The sequence below is a fragment of the Melospiza georgiana genome, chromosome 23 (genome assembly GCF_028018845.1).
Source record: "Melospiza georgiana isolate bMelGeo1 chromosome 23, bMelGeo1.pri, whole genome shotgun sequence".
Taxonomy (NCBI): Eukaryota; Metazoa; Chordata; class Aves; order Passeriformes; family Passerellidae; genus Melospiza; species Melospiza georgiana.
In genome coordinates, this window is record NC_080452.1 from 4,767,775 (window position 1) to 4,786,325 (window position 18,551).

Sequence of the window (18,551 nt, forward strand, 5' to 3'; positions counted from 1 at the left end):
CTCCCTGGCCAGCCAGGGTCCCACACACACGCCAGGCCACGTGCAGGGCCACGGCCATGCCCCACGGGATGTCCCTGATGAGGAATGACTTCATGGGCTCACTGGGACAGGACATGGGGTCATGCTGGACTAGCCAAAGCGGAGCAAGGGGCGTTTGAGGGAAGGGAGCAGGCTCCAGCGCCAGTCCTGCTCGGAGCAGGGGGAGGCCGCTCCCCTGCTGCTCCTGGGGAGCTGAGCCAAACATCTGCTCCCGCCTACGGCTGTGCCGAGCCCGAGGAGATGCGAGGAAGCCGGAGCCAGGCCAGCCAGAGCACAGCGGGTGTCAGCTCCAGAGCACCCCTCCCGGGAGGATGCTGCTGGCAGCCCCCAGCCCTGCTGGAGGGGACCACAGGCTCTGCAGTGCTTGGCTGTCAGCAGCACCCCCACAGTGACCTGGGACGGTGCCTGGGGTGTGCTGTGGGCCAGCAGCGTGCCCTGCACTCCCAATTCCAAAAGCTGCTGCCTCAGCTCCATTTCATGCCCACAAGAAGAGTCAGGGCAGTACCCAGCTCATGAGGGTGCAGATGCTGCGGTGGGATGCAAAGCTGCCTCCCTTTCCGCCTCCGACAAACAAGATGCAAAAGGACATCCTGAAATCACAGCAGTCCCAGGGTCACACAAACATTCCCCCAGTGCTCTGTAAGCCCCAAGGAACATGCAGAGCCCTGGGGACTGGCTCCAGAGCTGCACCTCCACAGCACAGCACTGCAGCACACACAGACCATCATCACTGCTCCTGCAGCCATCGCAGCAGAAGATGCTGACTCAGCAGCCAGCCCCTCTAGCTCCTTCTGTACCCCATGAGCTCCTGACTGCAGCAAAGCCTTGCAGCATCCCACTCACTCCCACCGCGACACAACTGGCCCTAGGAAACACCCAGGGATGGTGCTGAGCCACTACTCAGGACACACCACATCAGGTCAGGCTCTGGGCACACACGGCACAGGGGCAGGCACACCAACACATGGCCACACTGTGGTGGCACTGCTCAGACACGCAGGACATGGCCAGAACAAAACTAGGCCAAACCTGGCTTGCACATCCTGCTCCTCACCACTGCCTGGTTCACATGCAGGTCTGCACACAAAGGCACCCACGTTATGCAGAGATGTCCCTGGGGAAGCTCCCAGTGGAGTGACCTTGGTGGGGTGACCTCCAGAGTTCAGCAAACAACCCCAGCACTGCACCCTTCCTGGAACTGGCCACAGGGCAGGGAACAGCAAGTGGCCACTGAATACTGGCAGATGGGAACCAGAGTTGACCAAGGAAGGGAGTAAATATGTTTTAGTGTTGGAGAAACACCCCAAGACAGGGTGCACATGCCCTGCCTAGGCCCCAAGGACAGGCAGGTCAGGGCAGGAGAGCAGCACCATCCCTTCCATCCCTTCAGTCATCCCAGACATCCTGGTGGGTGCTCCCTGTGCCAGGTCCCTGCCCTGATGCAGTGCACAAGGAGGATATAGTGACATTGGGAACAAAAGGTATGTGCTGCCAAATAGGAGGCAAAAACAAGAGCTTTCCAGACCCTGAAACCAGCAGCAGGTAGAGAGGAGTGGCAAATGTTATGCCGATGGACGCAGGCACAGCTGGGTGAGGAGCCAGGATGCCGGGGCATTTGGCTAATACAGAAATGCTGCTGGGTCTCGGGTGTCCCCAGCCAATCCCTGCTCAGACCTGACCATCCCACTCCCTCTCTGAGCTGGGCCTCAAGTCCCTTACAGCCTCCTTGGCTGGGCTCACCCCAACCTCCACCCAGCCGAATCCACCTCCATACCTTGCGGGCAGTCCCCTTGCCCCAGCCGTGTCTCACCTACCTCAGCCCTCGCTCCTTCCAGCCTGCTCCCCCGCCGAGCCACGGGCATGCCTGGGCACATCCCACAGCCCCACACGTCTGTGTGTCCCACAGGGACGGGGACAGGGACGTGTCACCGCGTCCTCCGAGCCGTCTCTGACCTACTGCCCTACAAGCGGGGCCGTGCGCCGGCGCGAAGCGGGGGACGCTGCCCCGCGGCCCGGGCTGGGGCTGCCGGCCCCATCTGCAGCAGCCGCTCCTGCCCGGTGCATTAGCAGCACCGCGAGATGGGGCCTGCGGCGGTGCCGCTTTCTAGGTCAGAGCCAGCGAGGAGGCTGGGTGAGGGGCTGCAATGGGTGAGGGGGCAGCGCTGTGTGAGGGGCTGTGTGGGTGAGGGGGGCTGTGCTGGGTGAGGGGCTGTGCATGAGGGGCTGTATTCGGTGAGGGGCTGTGCTGGGTGAGGGGGGCTGTGCTGGGTGACGGGAGGCTGGATGAGGGGCTGCACTGAGTGAGGGGCTGCACTGAGTGAGGGGCTGTGCTGGATACAAGGCTGTGCTGGATGATGGAGGCTGGATGAGGGGCTGCACTGGGTGAGGGGCTGTGCTGAGTGAGGGGCTGTGCTGGATACAAGGCTGTGCTGGATGATGGAGGCTGGATGAGGGGCTGCACTGGATGAGGGGCTGCACTGGATGAGGGACTGCACGGGGTGAGGGGTTGTGCTCAATAAGAGGCTGTGATGGATGACAGGAGGCTGGATGAGGGGCTGCACTGGATGAGGGGCTGCACTGGGTGAGGGGCTGTGCTGGATACAAGGCTGTGCTGGATGATGGAGGCTGGATGAGGGGCTGCACTGGGTGAGGGGCTGTGCTGGATACAAGGCTGTGCTGGATGATGGAGGCTGGATGAGGGGCTGCACTGGGTGAGGGGCTGTGCTGAGTGAGGGGCTGTGCTGGATACAAGGCTGTGCTGGATGATGGAGGCTGGATGAGGGGCTGCACTGGATGAGGGGCTGTGCTGAGTGAGGGGCTGTGCTGGATACAAGGCTGTGCTGGATGATGGAGGCTGGATGAGGGGCTGCACTGGGTGAAGGGATGTGCTGGCTGAGTGGGGTCTGCATGAGGGGCTGTGCTGGACGGGTGGTCCTGGCTAGCTCCTTGTCCTATCTGGCTCTCTGGATGGAATGCTCCTCCTCTGCTTCCCGGGCTCTGAACCCAGACTGTGCAGGCTCCTGGACAGGGCACCTCAGTGTACCCCAGCACCCAGCCAAAGGCATGCTCTGGGACAGAGACCCTGCCATGCTGCCCGCTCTGGGAGACCCCCCCAGGTCCTGCTGTGGGGCCGTGGGGGATGAAGCTGTGAAGCTGTGTAGGTCACTCATTACATGTGCCCGCAACGACCCCGGTGAAATGGCTGATCCCCAGGAGATGCCCCTGAGGATAAGGGAGTCCTGTGCTGCCCTGGCTCACTCCTGCACCATTCCTTGGGGAGGATACCCAGTGCAGAGCACCCAGTCTGTCTCTGGCATGGCAGAGAACTCCAGGCACATCCAAGAGTCTCCATGCTGGGGACTCTGCACAGGAACAGGACTGTGGCACCTGCCCATGGCCCAGCTCACCACAGCACTGACAGCCTCACCCACACCAGGGATTGTGCACTGCCAGGGCCTCACAGAGGCTCAGCCATGCAGGGATCCATCCCCAAAGCTTGCACCTTCCTGAAGGAGAAGTAAATCCTGCTCATAGCAGTGCAGGGCTGAGCTGTCCTGGGTCTCTGACCCTGCCCACACTCCCTCTGCTCTGTGACTGATGAATACGAAGTGTTGCTCCACTGCCTCTGAAGCCAAGGGCACCCCAAGGTTATCTGCCTGCATGAGCAGCATCAAGGTGAGACAAGGAGGGAGATGGGGAGCAGTGCACCCTTCATCCCCACAGCCAGCCCTGATGCAGCCTCAGCCATCCAGGGCAGCCCAAATCCACCCCACTGCCAGTCACATCTCACAGTCCAGTGGCCAGTGGCAGAACGTGGTGACATGGGACCTCTGGCTGCCAAGCAATAGGTTAAGATCTACAGGAGGGTCAATGTGGAACCAGCACAAGGCTCCCTCATTCACAAGCACAGAGCAGCCCCCAAGGTCAGTGCCCATGGGGAGGATGGGTCTGACACCCACGGTGCCACACACTCAGCCCACAGCTGGAGCAAGGCAGGGGCAGAAGCCAGCAGATAGCCAAAGGTGTGTCCCCTGCAACTGCAACAAGCACCTGCAGGCCATACCTACAGAGCACTGGCCCCAGGATGGGTGTGAAACCACAGACTGTGCTCTATCCTGCACCAAACTGATGTGACTACAGCCACCCTAGGAAGGCCAAAGCAGCACTGTCAGGAGGCCAAATACCTCATCGGGCTCTGGGACAGCTCAAACGCCCAAGTTATTTATTTTCTGCTGTGCTGAAACAGGAAACCTCCAACATGTTCAAACCCTGGACCCTTGCCAAAGTCAGGGGCACCTCAACAGTGCAGCAGGAGCTGGACACATCTGGCAAGAAAACGTGAGCCCTGGGAGTGCTGGGTTGTGCCCATCTGGCAGGAGATGCCCCTGGCCCCATGGGTGGAGGGACAGGGGCTGACGGGAGTCCCAGAAGGAGGGACTCTGCTCAGCAGCACACCCTGCTCCATGTGGAGTCATCCATCAGCAATGACACCTCAGTGCCCAGTTCTCACAGGGGTGCTGAGATCTGACCCAGCCTGTCCCACCATGGACCACCAGGAGTCTCACAGGGTGTCCCCACAGTGCCTGGGTCACAGGAAGCCGCTCAGACTGACTGGTGTAAACTGAAGAGCACTTCTGAAAGCAGCAGGACTGTGGTCAGGGCCTCTGCAGTTACAGACCATGCACTTTTCTCAGCTCCCTGATCAAGGAACACCCAGATCAAGCTGGACACTTCCCACATGCTAGGAGAGCAGCTCATTCTCTCAGAATGCCCAAAGAAAACCCATCTGGCCCAGCACCACCAGAATTGCTAGCAGGGAAGCATCTCCTGGGATGTGGGGACATGATCCAATGCTAACCAGACTGGCTGTAACCCACGTTCCTCTCCATCCACCCCCACTGTGCCGGGTGAACAGGAGCAGGTGAAACTCCTGCAGAGCCCCACTTTGGGCAGGACTCCCCTCACAGGCACGTACCCCGTGGTGATGTCGTCGTCCTCCGTCAGCGTCTTGCCCATCAGGTCACTGTCACTCATGTACCCCGATTTCAGCTCCACGTCGTCGCTGTCCAGCGCCTCCACCAGCTCCAGGCGGGAGATGTGGCTGAGCTTGCTGGGGCTGCGCATGGGCATGGTGTGCGAGTAGTGCGCGCGCTCGCCGTGCGCGTACCAGCCGGGGGTGCCCTCGGAGCGGCACGTGCCCCCCACCGAGGGCGCGTCCCCGGCCTGCAGCCGCGGGCTGGACTGCCCGTAGCGCCACGACAGAGGCGACGAGCGGTTGGACAGGCTGGAGACGCTCCGCGCGTTGGCTTCGTCGCTGTCATAGCACGTCATCTCCAGGGAGCTGCAAGGACAGGCAGGCAGGGAGTCAGGGCAGGGCACAGGGGGCAGGGGAGATCTGTGCCCTGCCTCATCCCCCAGAACTGGGTCTGCCAGTGCTCACATACCAAAACTGCCCATTTTGAGGCAGCCAGGCAAGGCCAGAGGCTCCCAGGATTGTGGTTGCAGGGACACTGTCTGTCCTGGACCATCTCCATCCCAGACAGCAAGGGACAGTCCCCTCCTTCCCTGCCCAGTGCCACCCCAGTGTCCCACAGTCCAGGACACCGTGCACACCACGGTGTTCAGTGATGCCCATGTCTCCCCTAGGACGGTGGAATAGGACATGGGATATGATGGGGGCTCTGTGCTCAAGTCAATCTACAAAAGCAACACTCTACCACAGCCCTGTCCACCCACCTCAGAGCAGGGACTGGTGGCAAACACACCTGGGAAAGGGATCAGCACCATTCTGGAGACTGGCTCCAGCCCCAAAATCTGGCTGTGCTGAGCTCATCAAATAGGGCACCTTTAGTGGAAAGCCTGAACATGCTCCCCTGTGTCTGAGCTGCTTCTGCTCAGCCACTTCCCCCCCAGCACTTCAACATCTGCACCACAAGATCACACCAGACCCAGGACAGGACAAGCTGGGGTGGTGGCACCAATCCCAGAGAATGTGACAGCGGGCCATGCCAGGGAGTGGAGGCTGTGAGTGAAAGGATGCTGAGGGACAGACCTGGGACCAGTCCCTGCAGCAGCACGTCACACTGAACCCCTGCAGACTGAACCCCCAGCATCTGGGCAGGAAAGATGACCCCAAGAGAGGGCTGCTCACAAGCACAGTGCTCTGCAGCCAGCCCAGAGCCCACAAGCACTTCAGAAATGGGGAGTTCATCACTCCCTGTGCCTCTCAGGGTGTGTTTTGGGCAAACAGTGATTCTAAAACTAAATTTAGCCACGAGAAACTATTACTTCTTGCAGCAGCTCCTTGGGAACCCACAGCCCTCAAATTGGCTGCAAACACTACTATCAGTAAATTATTCCCTAGCTTGGATTAAAGGTTCCTGCAGGAGCACCCAAAGCCAAACCTGGGCTGCAGCATTGAATCTAAAACAGGGAACTACATTTAAAAAAACGAGGAAGTTTGTTAAAGCAGAACTAAAAGGGTTTTGTTTTTGTCAGCAGCACAAAGGCTGTTTGAGGATGTGCTCCCAGCAGCTCAGAGCAGATGCCAACCATGTCTCTGAGCAGGAGGAACAGAAGCTTCACCTCGAATCCTGGGTTCAGTTCTGGGCCCCTCATGACAAGAAAGACATTGAGGGGCTGGAGCATGTCCAGCAAAGGGCAACAGGGCTGGGAAAGTGTCTGGAGCACCAGGAGCAGCTGAGGGAGCTGGGGGGCTCAGCCTGGAGAAAAGAAGGCTCAGGAGGGACTTTCTGGCTCTCCACAACTCTCTGACAGGAGGGGGGAGCTGGGGAGGAGTTGGGCTCTGCTCCCTGGGAACAGGGACAGGAAAAGAGGAAACAGCCTCAAGTTGTGCCAAGGGAGATTTAGGTTGGATATTGGAGAAAATTTCTTTCCTGAAAGGGTGGTGAGGCACTGGCACAGGCTGCCCAGGGCAGTGGTGGAGTTACCATCCTTGGCATCCTTGGAAGTGTTTAAAAAACGTGTGGATGTGGCTCCTGGGAACATGGTGTAATGGTGAACATGGCATGCTGGGGAAATGGTTGGACTTGATGATCTTAGAAACTTTCTCCAAGTGTCCTCCAAGTGTCCACTGAGTATCCTCAGTGACTCTGTGATTTCATGATTCTCTAAGCCCCAAGGACATTCATGCAGCCCTGCTGCCAGGAGTATGGCGACATCTTTCAGGAATAACACTGTGCTCTAACAAGGGAACAGCAAAGACTGAGCCCTCAGCCACTGAATGGAAGAACACAGTGAGTGTAACAAGAGAAATTTGAGGAATAGTTTGTGGAACGAATAAAGAGAGAGCCCAAAGCAGCTACAGGACACCAGCAATGCAGGCACATCCTGAGCACTTGCAGATGACATCTGCATTGGGCAGACTTGTAGGAAGTGTTCCCAAGAGCAGAATGAGTGGGTACGTGTGTAATTACAACGTAGCAGGGAAGAGCTGACACAGCTTTGGGAAAGGAAAATCTGGCTCACAGCCGCAGAGGAGCTCCTGGAGGGATGCAGGGAGCTGCCGAGGCTGCTCTGGGCTACTGGAATAAAAAAAGCTTCCAAATAAATTCAGCTGTCGTGGGATAAGAGGGAAGAGCTTCACATGTTTAAGTCCTGCTGAAAGGGACAGAGAGGAGGGGTAGGGATCCCTGGGCTATCCATAGCCATTTTTCTCCACGGCAGGAATGCAGCTGAGGCATCCACCATGTGATATACTCACAGCTCATCAAGGAAAGGAAGTGATAGTGAACAGTCAAATCCCACCAGCAATGCTAATTTAATCACCCTTAATGTCCTCGCCCTATTTTCCTAAGACCTGAGCTGAGAAGGATTTCTGAAGGAGCTGAGTGCTGGGGTGAGGAGGGGGAGTTTGACACTTCTCATTTGATGAAAGCAAAATTAACACAACTGCAGCCCTGGCTTGGCATGAGCAGTGCTGGGCTCTGACCCAGCTCCTGCACCGAGCAAAGGGATGGCAGAGCTGCAATGGATCATTTCAGGAAATGGCCAGCTCAGAAAATATTGCCATGGCCCCATGCAAATCCCACTGCCACAGCTCTCTGCTGCTCCTGGCTTGGAAAACATCCAGGAACAGCAGCAAGGGTGAGCTGGGTCTCCAAGGCCTAGAAATTTCAGGTGATGAAGAGGGAGATCAAAGGGCTGCTTCATCATGGACAAGGCTGCTTGAGGGCTGACATGGGAAGGTCTGTAATGGTGAATGGTGGGTGAAAGGTGGGAGGAAGCTGCTGCTTTTTGTCCCTTCCAAGACAAAAAGCAGGATCGAGAGAGACCACGAGGTGGCAACACACTCCAGGAGAAGGATGTTCCCGGCAAACCCCCACACAACCTTGCAAATCCAGAGTGAAGCAGAAACCATGCAAGATCTCAAGTGAGTGACCCAGGGGGACACAGGCAGTCCCAGACGTGTGGCAGAGCCCCCTAAACACAGACACTGTACCCTGGTTGTCCATGCAGTGCTCACCCTGTCCCCATCCCCACCATTCCCTTGCTCCAGCCTGGGCAGGGCACCCCAGGGCATCCCCACCTCTGCTCCTGGGCTCTGGCTGAGAGTTCCTCCATCATCACCCTACACAGAGCAGAAAAACTAAGTCACAGACAGGGATGGAGCCTCTGGTGCAAACTGGGGTGGGTACAGGTGACATACTGACCTCTGGTGGTCCATTCAGGGTCACCTGACCACTGGGAACAGACCTCACCCCCTCTCTCTGCTCTGTCAGCTCCCCTCACTGCCAGCACTCCCCAGCCTTTACTGTCCCAGAGCACTTTAGGGGACAGGACTCTGCTGCAGCCCCACACGACACCCCACGGGTTTGGGGGCTTCTCTCCAAGCCTCCATGCACAGGGTCCCCAGGTCACAAAGCACTGGTGATTCCCTCCCACCCACATGGCCCTCACCAGGAGCAGAGCTGCTTCCCATCTGCCCCAGGAAGGACACTGACTGAAGGGGCTGGGGGGGGTCTGGTGCTGGGCCCTCACCTGTGAGACACCTGAGAGCCCCTTAGGCTGGACATGGTCTCCTCCAGGTTCTGACGCAGGTCCAGCACATTCTGCACTGTCCTCTTCCTCTGGGACTCGGGGTCTGTGGAGAGACAAAGTGAAGGCTTTAAAAGGATGGATGGATGGATGGATGGATGGATGGATGGATGGATGGATGGATGGATGGATGGATGGATGGATGGATGGATGGATGGATGGATGGAGCACCCCCCTGCCCGTGGCCATGACTAACAGCCCTGGCTCTGCCCATCAGGAAGGAACAGGGCAAGTCTGGCACCAGGCTGGAGCTGCACCACCCTGAAATGCCACTCCCAAGCATGCAGCTGGAATGGTGATGTCCAGTCCAGAAAGGATGAGCTGGCAGAGACCAAGTGGGGCCACAGGACCCACATAGGTGACAGGATCAGCAGTGCTAGAATAATGTCCCCAAACCTGCCCTGCATCCCTCAGGCCCCAGGGGTGCTCCAGCTTGGGAACATGAGTGCTGGAGCAGCATCACTTGGTGTGCAGGCAATGGATGTCGGGGGGTGAAGGACACTGAGCCTCACTCATGAAGGAGTGGCTGCTTCTGTGCAGGGCTGGAGCAGCTGCAGCCCCCACAGGCACAGCGCAGAGCTGAGGATCCCCAAGCTCTGTCTGCCCTGGGACCTCTCCAGGTGTACACACACACCCATGCCATGGGTGTACACACACACACAGAGCCATGCACACGAGCACATGCATCTGCCCACATCACAACCACTTGTGCACATGGGCAGATATACACAGGCACCTCCACAAACACGTACATCCACCTGCACACACAGAGGTGTGCACCCTGCCCAGAGACACCCGCACAGATGAGTGAGAACACAGACACCTGCACAGAGCAGGGGTCACTCCTGGCACAGCCCCAGCAGTGCTGTGGGCTCAGGGCCATGGCTCCAGCCCCAGGTCCCTGTCCTGTGCACGTGCACCCGGGCACCAACAGCCGTGCCACTGTGGCTTTGATCCCTGATTTCAGCATTTCAGCTGCAGCCTGCCACGGATCTGCAGTGACAGCAGGCATCAGGGACCTGGGATGTGGCTCCTCCTAATGTAACGTGGCAACCAGCGCTTCAGGATTTGCAACGGCACCGGCACCATGTGAACTGCAGGGACAGGGGGATGGGGGACACTGCCAGCACACAGCCCAGGGATGGGAGATGGGGACACTGCCAGCACACAGCCCAGTGCAGGGATGGGAGATGGGGGACACTGCCAGCACACAGCCCAGAGATGGGAGATGGGGATGGGGGACACTGCCAGCACACAGCCCAGGGATGGGAGATGGGGGACACTGCCAGCACACAGCCCAGGGATGGGAGATGGGGGACACTGCCAGCACACAGCCCAGGGATGGGAGATGGGGGACACTGCCAGCACACAGCCCAGGGATGGGAGATGGGGGACACTGCCAGCACACAGCCCAGGGTTGGGAGATGGGGACACTGCCAGCACACAGCCCAGGGATGGGAGATGGGGGACACTGCCAGCACACAGCCCAGGGATGGGATGGGAGATGGGGGACACTGCCAGCACACACCCCAGTGCAGGGACAGGGAGATGGGGGACACTGCCAGCACACAGCCCAGGGATGGGAGATGGGGGACACTGCCAGCACACAGCCCAGTGTAGGGACATGAGGATGGGGGACACCACCAGCACCCATCTCAGCAGCTCCCCACCAAGGCACAGCCACATGCCAGTGCTCGAGCAGGGCTCCTTCTGTGTTCCTTGCCCCCATCACGCTCTGGCCACACCTCAGGCAGCACCCACAGGTTCTGCCCCGTCCCCAGGCTCCCCTGGCCCCCCTGCCTGGGCAGGAGCACCTCAGACCAGTGAAGCAGCCCTGATTCGTGCATGAAGGGGGTGACAGGCAGGAACAGCCCGATCAGACGGGTTCAATGAAGCAGGTTAAAGTCAGTTGTAGATGAGGTAAAAGGGCTGCTGTGCCCACAGGGCACCCAGTGTGGCCAGCCACATCAGAGCACAGGACACCCATCCCTGCATGTGTCCAATCACCCCAGTCCAGCTCCCAGAACCTGGCTCAGCAGGATACCAGTCATTATTAATTCATTATTAAATCTCCATTGAGGAGATTGGAGGAGTTAATCAAAGGCACAGAAGCTCCAAGTGCATGTTCCAATGGCACTGACCCACATCCTCAGCTTCATCCATTGCCCCCGTGGAGGAATTAATCAAAGGCACAGAAACTCCAAGTGGTCCCCAGAGCCACAGGATGGGGATGCACAGGCTGTACAGGAGAGGAATGTAGCTGAGGTGGCTGCACACAGGGAACCAGGGTGCAGGAGAGGCTTGAGAGGCCCTAAGTGCTGAAGGGTGGCACCCACCTTGCTCTGCAGTCAGGGACAAGGGGACACCATGCCTGTCTGGTGGGGCAAGAAAGGATTGTGTTGGCACCTCAAAGCTGCAAGGTCCTGCCCTCAAGTTGCCTGCAAAGATGGATTTTCAGGCTTGACACGGCAGGGCAGGAACCTGTGGCCAGGTCCCTGGCTGTCACACTGCAGTGTGTAGGGCAATGGGAGATTCGGGCCCTTGAACCTCAGGGAACAGCAATACAAAACCCACCAGTGTCCCCAGGTGGGTCTCCATGCACGAAAGGACTTGGCACCTTCAGTTCCTTCACCCTGGCCCCATTCAGTGGGTGCTGTCACCCACACCCGGCCCCTGCAGCCAGAGAAGGTGGCACGCACACCCTGGCAGTGCCACATCCCTGCGTGCTGGGCCAGGACAGAGCGGGACAGGATGGAGAGTCACTGTTGTCCCCTGGCGCCGGCAGGGCTCCCCCCCTGCCAGCCGGGCAGCGTGCTCCTCCCGGGCACGGCTCCCTCCCAGAGCCCCGTCTGCCTCCCCCAGGGCCACCCGCAGCCACTGCCCGGGCACAGAGCCAGCGCGGGCCTGGCGCTGCCTCCTCCCCGGGCGCCGCTGCCAGCGGGGCTGCTCCGGCCGTGCCAGCCCCAGGAGCAGCGGGGCGAGCCTGCCTGTGTCCCCAGCTGCCCTGGCTGAGGGGCCAGCACAGGGACATCACCTCCCTGCACTGCTCTGCTGCTGGGCCACCAGTGGCAATAAGCAGCATCAGGGACAGGAGTTCCGGGGCAATGACACCGACCCACATCCCCAGCTTCAACCATTGCCCCATTTGTCATCCATGCCTGGATGAGATCACCCCAGTTCTTGGGTGACAGTCCAGGTCACTCTAGACTCCAGGAAAAGCAGCAGCTCTCACCCTGGAAAGGGCCAAATTGGGACTGGAAGAGCTGCTCACCCACCTCTGGCACATACCCTGCTGCTAGCACTGAAGTGCCACCATCTGCCCCCACGGTGCTGTCCTGGTGGTGACACAGGGACTCCTGCAGCTCCCCCCTCCCCAGGGGCAGCGAGGGCCCAGGGGCTGGCTCGGAGCTCACCGAGTCACCGCGTGCCAGAGCTGAGTCGAAACCGGAGCCACTGGGAGAGGCTGAAGTGTGGGAACAGCAGGAGAGCGCTGGATTCCTCCCCACATCGATTTAGCAAGCTTGTGCAGCCAGATGTTTCCAGCTGCTGGAGCATGGAGCAGCAGAGAGGGCTCAGCCCATGCCGTGGCAGGGTCAGTCAGACACAGCCTAGGCCAGGCTCAGTTTCCCAGCAGCCATGGCTGGGATGTGTTCTGCAGCACTCCCCACTCCTCTGGAGCTGCAGGCTCAGGGACTGATGTCTCCCTGCCTCAGCCCCAGGCTGGCCTGCACCCCCTCAGCAGATCCCCCTGCTCTCACAGGCTCTGACCATCCTGCTGTTACAGAGGGAAGGCAGTGCTGCCTCTGGCCCTTTGCCTCCCGTTCTGACATGAGATGCAGCCACTGTCCCAGGCCCTGCACTGGGAGGTCACCAGAGCCCTTTGCCCAAATCACTTGTCCCTGTGCCAGGCTGGCTCTCATTTGCCTATACTCTGCTGTGCTTGAGCAACTCTCGCTCAGCTGAGAGCTCCCACTCAACACTCCTTTCTCAACTGAGCCCTTCAACATCAGTAAATATGACACAGCTCCACTTGGCACTTGAGGAAACTGAGGGAGGAAGCCTCAGCCCAGCCCCAACCACCCCCTGACCTGCAGCACTCCCTGGCATGGCTTCCAGCACTGACCACCACATTACACACACTCAGCAACCTGGCACTGTGGGCACCTGGCCCCGACCCACACAGTGCCCATCGCCCCATCTCCTGCCTGCCAAGGTGGGGCAGCAGCAGGTACCACCACCACAAGAAGGAGCATCTGCAGGGTGGCATATAGAGACAGCCAAGGAGGAAGAAGAGGAGGAGGAGGAAGAAGGAGAGAGCTGTGCTGGAATGGCTGGCTCAGGGCACAGCACTGTTTGCTGTGAGTCTGACTGATGGGCAGCACAGCACCATGGCTGGACAAGGCTGGGAGCTCCAGGCTGTGCTCGTGTCCAGCTCTCCCTGCACCTCCCAGAGCAAGCAGCAGCAGTTCCTTTGTCCGTGTGTCGGGGTGCAGCCCCAGCCCCGCAGCCGGGTGCTGCCGACGTGGCCAAGGACGTCAAAGAATGAGGAAATAATCAACTCCAAATGGCTCTGACAGCTCATTTCAAAGAAGCAGGTGGCCACCAGCTCCTGCTGGGGCAAGGCAGGGCTGCATGCGTGGGACACGTGTGCCCCATGTGCCTTAGCACAGAAACTCGTGTGTGTGTGTGTGTGTGTGTGTTTGCATCATTCATTTGGGGGCCACATGGCAGTAATAGCCTGCAGAAAGATGCATTTGTGCAGGAGTATCACCTATGCCTGTGACCTTGCACATGTGCCCACGTGTCCATATGCAGGCAGTGGGACAGCAGGACACGACACCAATCCTGGCACAAGGGTGCCAGGCTTGCATGGGTGCACCGTCTGCACTCAGCATGAGCATGGCACTCACACCGGTGTTTTCTTGTGCCCTGTGACCCAACTGGTCTCATTTCAGAGGATCCAACTGGGAAAGAACTCCAGTTGGCCCAGTAAAGATTTCAACAGCAAGCAGGAATGCACCGGGAAAGGCTGCGTGGTGTTCCTGAGTCATTCCGGTGGGCCCCTATTACACAGTAGCTGTAACGAATTTCTCCAGGCTGGAAAACATTTCTAACTGCTTGCTCAATTCCTTCCAGTGCATTGAAAAATCCACTAATAAACTCTGCAATAAAACCCATTCTCACGGGGCTGTGAGCCTCCTCCGGCCCCGCTGCACTCCCTGGCTCCACGAACCCTCGAGCAGACTCACACTGCTTCCTCCATCTGCCCCAGGCCCTGCCCCCAGTCCTGTTTATGAATGAATCAGCACAGGCACTGTTTTGTTGGTATTTTTCTTGGAAACCTTCCACCCTGGCACTTGGAGACCACCCGAAGGAAACCCAACAACCCGAGCCCAATATGAACCTCACTGAGCCCTGTGGGTTCCTCACTCACACCTTGCAGCCTGTGACTCTCACCAGCATCCAGGTGTGCCACCTGCAGTCTTCCTGAATGGAGTAAATGGCTTCACCTTGCATTATTACATCCAGCTCTGATTCCCATCCTGGATGGCTGGGCAGGGGGATGATTGCAACCTGCAATCCTTCTCTTTGGGGCTTAACTGTCTTTTCTCCCCAACAGCTCCCAAACAGGCAGAATGAGCAGTGGAGATGGCTAACAGGGCTCTGTGGGGTGACTGCCATTCTGCAGTGTTGGCCTTGTTCTCCAGCTCAAGCCCCATCCCTGCAACTCCTACATGCTTTCACCAAGGCTGTATCAAAATCAGCCCTCTCCCTCTGGAGATGTCCCAGGGCACCCAAGCTGGGCACAGCGTCTTCCACACTTGCTCAGTGCCCTGGGAAAGCACCACACTCTCCTGCAAACCTGCTGCCCCACCCAGAAGGCAGCAGGTACATTAGCACTCCTGTTTTATTACTTTCATTGGTGTGAGCAGAGCTGGCTGCCAGCCCTGCATCCTCTGCTGCAGTGTCAGGAGAGGGTCCTGCTCCCTGATGGGCGGGGACAGGGCCAGCCAGCACCCTGGTAATGGGGGACTGGGGTACCTGGACAGCTGGCTGGTGTTCTGCTGCCCCCAGGCAGATGGATGGGGAAAGCCTGGCCACCATTCCCTGAAAGACAGCAGCAGCCCCTCAGCTGGTGGAGCTGGAGGTGCTGTTCCCCACGGACATGGAGCACAGCCTCCTGCCATCGGTGATGGTGAGGTGCAGGGGAAGCTGCAGATACCTGAGGGCCCACCTGTGACTCCAGCAAAGCAGGCTGGCCTCTGCACACAGTGCTGCTCTGCACGTGGCCCTGCAAGGCTGTGGGAGGAGGTTGGACACGGCCCAGCACGTTCTGCACTTGCCCTTGGCTGAGGGAAGAGAGGCCAGCAGCAAGTCTTGGGGGAGACACTGAGGTTCCAGCAGGCAGCACTGTGGGGGTAGCATGTGTCCTGCAGAGCCCAAATCCCCCAAGAATCACCAGCCCCTGAGGAGCCAGAGAGGTGACAGGGCTCTGGTTTGGCACAGCCACCCCACGTCTCACCTGTTGGTGGACCCTTCTTCAAAATGACATGGCTCTGCAGGAGGCTCCAACAGTGGCTGCAGAGGGGGAGGAAACCAATTCCCTACCTGCACTCACTGACTCTATCATTGCACCCCACCACTGCAGCCATCATCACCACCACCATCCTCATCACTGCAGTCATCACCACCACCACCATCCTCATCACTGCCAACATCCCCACCACTGCAGCCATCATCATCACCACCATCCTCATCACTGTCAACATCCCCACCACTGCTGGCATCATCACTACCACCATCCCTATCACCACCACCATCCCCATCACTGCCAACATCCCCACCACTGCTGGCATCATCACCACCACCATGCCCACCACTGCAGTCATCATCACCACCACCATCCCCATCACTGTCAACATCCCCACCACTGCTGGCATCATCACCACCACCATCCCTATCACCACCACCATGCCCACCACTGCAGTCATCACTGCTGCCAACATCTCCATCACCACCACCATCCCCACCACTGCCACCAGTGCAGGCAGGGGCAGCCCCACGCCGTGGGAGGGGGCCACCACCTCCCTGCAGGCAGGTGAGAGCAGACAATAAGCAGCTGTGCAGCAATGACAGGCTGGGACTGGAGCCGAATCAGCACTTCAGGGGCGATCGTGGCTGCTAAGCCTTGCGAATCACTGCTCATAACAAGGGCAGGGCTGAGAGACCTGGAGCCTGGACCCCGTCTGGCTCCAGTGAGCCAAGCTTTTAAAAGGGATTCAGACTTTCTCAGGCTAGAGCAGCCATAAATCTACTTAATTGGGTCTCTCCCATACACAAGTTTCCAAGTGAATCCACTGGAGAGATCCAGACTGGGCCTCCAGCCCATTTGTGGGTTATTCTTTCAATGGATGCTGTGCTTGGCCCCAAACCACCCCACCTGCACATCCAAACCACAGTTCCTTTTCCAGATCCAGAGCCTCTAGCTGCTCCATGTCCAGGCATTTCACCTCTGTGCTCCTCTGTGCTGATGAGCTGAGGGAGCCCAAAGTCCCATGTTTTGGGACAGACTCTGCTTCTGCACAAGGCACTACTCACCCCAGAGCCACACCTGCCTCCAGAGCTGCTCCTGAGAGCATCAGAGGAGCTGGGAGCATCCCAACACCCCTGTCCCCAGCACCACGGGTCTCCAAAATAACCCATGCAGACACTTGTGCAGCTTGGGAAGGAGGGGGATGGTAGGTTAACAGGCCAAATCCATGCTCCAAGGGATGCCCCGAGCCTCTGGCCACTGGCACTCACAGCAGCAGTCACACACAGTGACACTAACTCCCTGCTGACAGCCCCAGGGCTTTGGGAACACGGAGACAGTGTCACCAGTGCTCACTGCACCTGGGATCTGTGCTGAGCTGACAGAGGAGGGTCAGACTGGTCACGCAGCACTCCATGCCTCAGTTTGCCCTGGAGCCTGCTGCCATTGCCCTCACAGTTCTGCATTACCAAGGTGTGCTAGGGCCCTGCTGGCTCCCAACACAGCACAGCTGTGTCCAGCCTGGTTTCAGCACCCCAAACATTACACCTTTCCCACAGCCACCAGCAGATGGCCAGGGCAATGCTGCAGACCCTGAGCAAAAAAAAGCCAAAAAGTGGGGAAGAAATGGAAAAAAGGCCTAATTCCCCAGGGTGAGGCAGAGCAGCACAGGCAGGCCCCAGCACAGAGGCCCCAGAGCAGCCGGCAGCAGCGGGTTCACACTCCCCACGCATCACCAGACGCAGGTTGGACATTGTGGAAATTCAAAATTCCAGATGGCTCTTTTTGGGTGGGTTTTTTTTTTTTTTGCCTTGCCTCATTTCCAAGGCAACAAGACTCCCTGTCATCTGCCAGTTGCCATAGAGATTTCACCTGATTCTGCTTCAGCGGAAGAGAAAGCCGGGCTGCTCGCTGCTGCCGAGGAGCCACGAGCCGAGACCGCCTTCAAACTTACTGGGAAGAGCAGAGATAAATGGGGCTTTATATGAGGAAGGCAATGGGCTGATTCAGAGGATCAAAGGAAGGAACTGCGGGTTTCTATAGCACAAATCAGCCCTTCACTTAACTGCTTTGGTGCCCTCCAGATGTGCCCTGCATCTGGGGACGTCGCCAGCTCTCGCTCCAGGCTTTGCCTGGTGGAGGAGGGGGGATGTGGGTGCATGGGGAACCCTGCACCCCTTGCTTACAGAGTATCCAGGACCAATCTGGGCTCCCTGCACGGCCTGTGCAGGTGACAGCCATGTCCTAACCCCTTAAGGACCCTCCCTCACCCTGCACAGCCCTTCTCCAAAGGCCCTGTGACCCAAAGAGCCAAGGGGAGGATGGGGAAATGCAGGAGCAGCTAAGGAGGAGGAGATGCCATGGGCTGTGCTCAGAATGGCTTGGCTGTCATGGACATGGGGGTCAAGCACCCCCAGGGCAGCCCCATGCAGGCAGACACAGGGTATGCTCCTCATCAGCACCAAAGCCATCCCAACAGCCCCATCACTGCTGGGGATCATCCATGGAGATGGTGTGGATGTGTCCACACCCCAAGCCCAGGTGCAGCATGTGATGCAGTCATTCCTCCCAGACCCACCCTCACCCCAGGCCCCTGTGACAGCAGCCCTTGGACTCTCAGTCAGATGCCCCAAATGAGTTGATGTGATGTCCCCCTGCCTGGGGCTCCCTGCTGTCGATGATAATGAATCCCTTGGGCACAGGAGAAGGTTCTAGGCACTGGCAGGGTGCTCATGGGTGGCAGTCACCCCTGTGTACAAGAGGCCAAGGTCCTCACACTCATCCCTCTGCTCTGGGTGCCCAGGTCTGGCTAAAAGGGCATTTATCAGGCCCCAGAGGCTCTGCCTGCATCCCTGCACCAGGGCCAACAGAGAAGGGCCAGACTGGGCAGCTCTTAGCTCGAGTTGGCTCTGTTTTGTAGAAC

The 18,551-nt window shown here is 58.6% G+C and overlaps 1 protein-coding gene across 2 annotated transcripts in view; it reads right to left on the bottom strand.

Annotated features, from left to right (window-relative positions):
* Positions 1 to 18,551, bottom strand: part of NAV1 (neuron navigator 1) — a 62,319-nt gene that overhangs the window by 21,797 nt on the left and 21,971 nt on the right. For both annotated transcript variants that reach the window (XM_058039588.1, XM_058039589.1), the window contains 2 exons: positions 9,040 to 9,142; positions 5,015 to 5,380 (listed from right to left, as the gene is read on the bottom strand). In XM_058039588.1, coding sequence (XP_057895571.1) covers positions 5,015 to 5,380; positions 9,040 to 9,142 — 469 coding nt within the window. The remainder of the gene's footprint in view (positions 1 to 5,014; positions 5,381 to 9,039; positions 9,143 to 18,551) is intronic.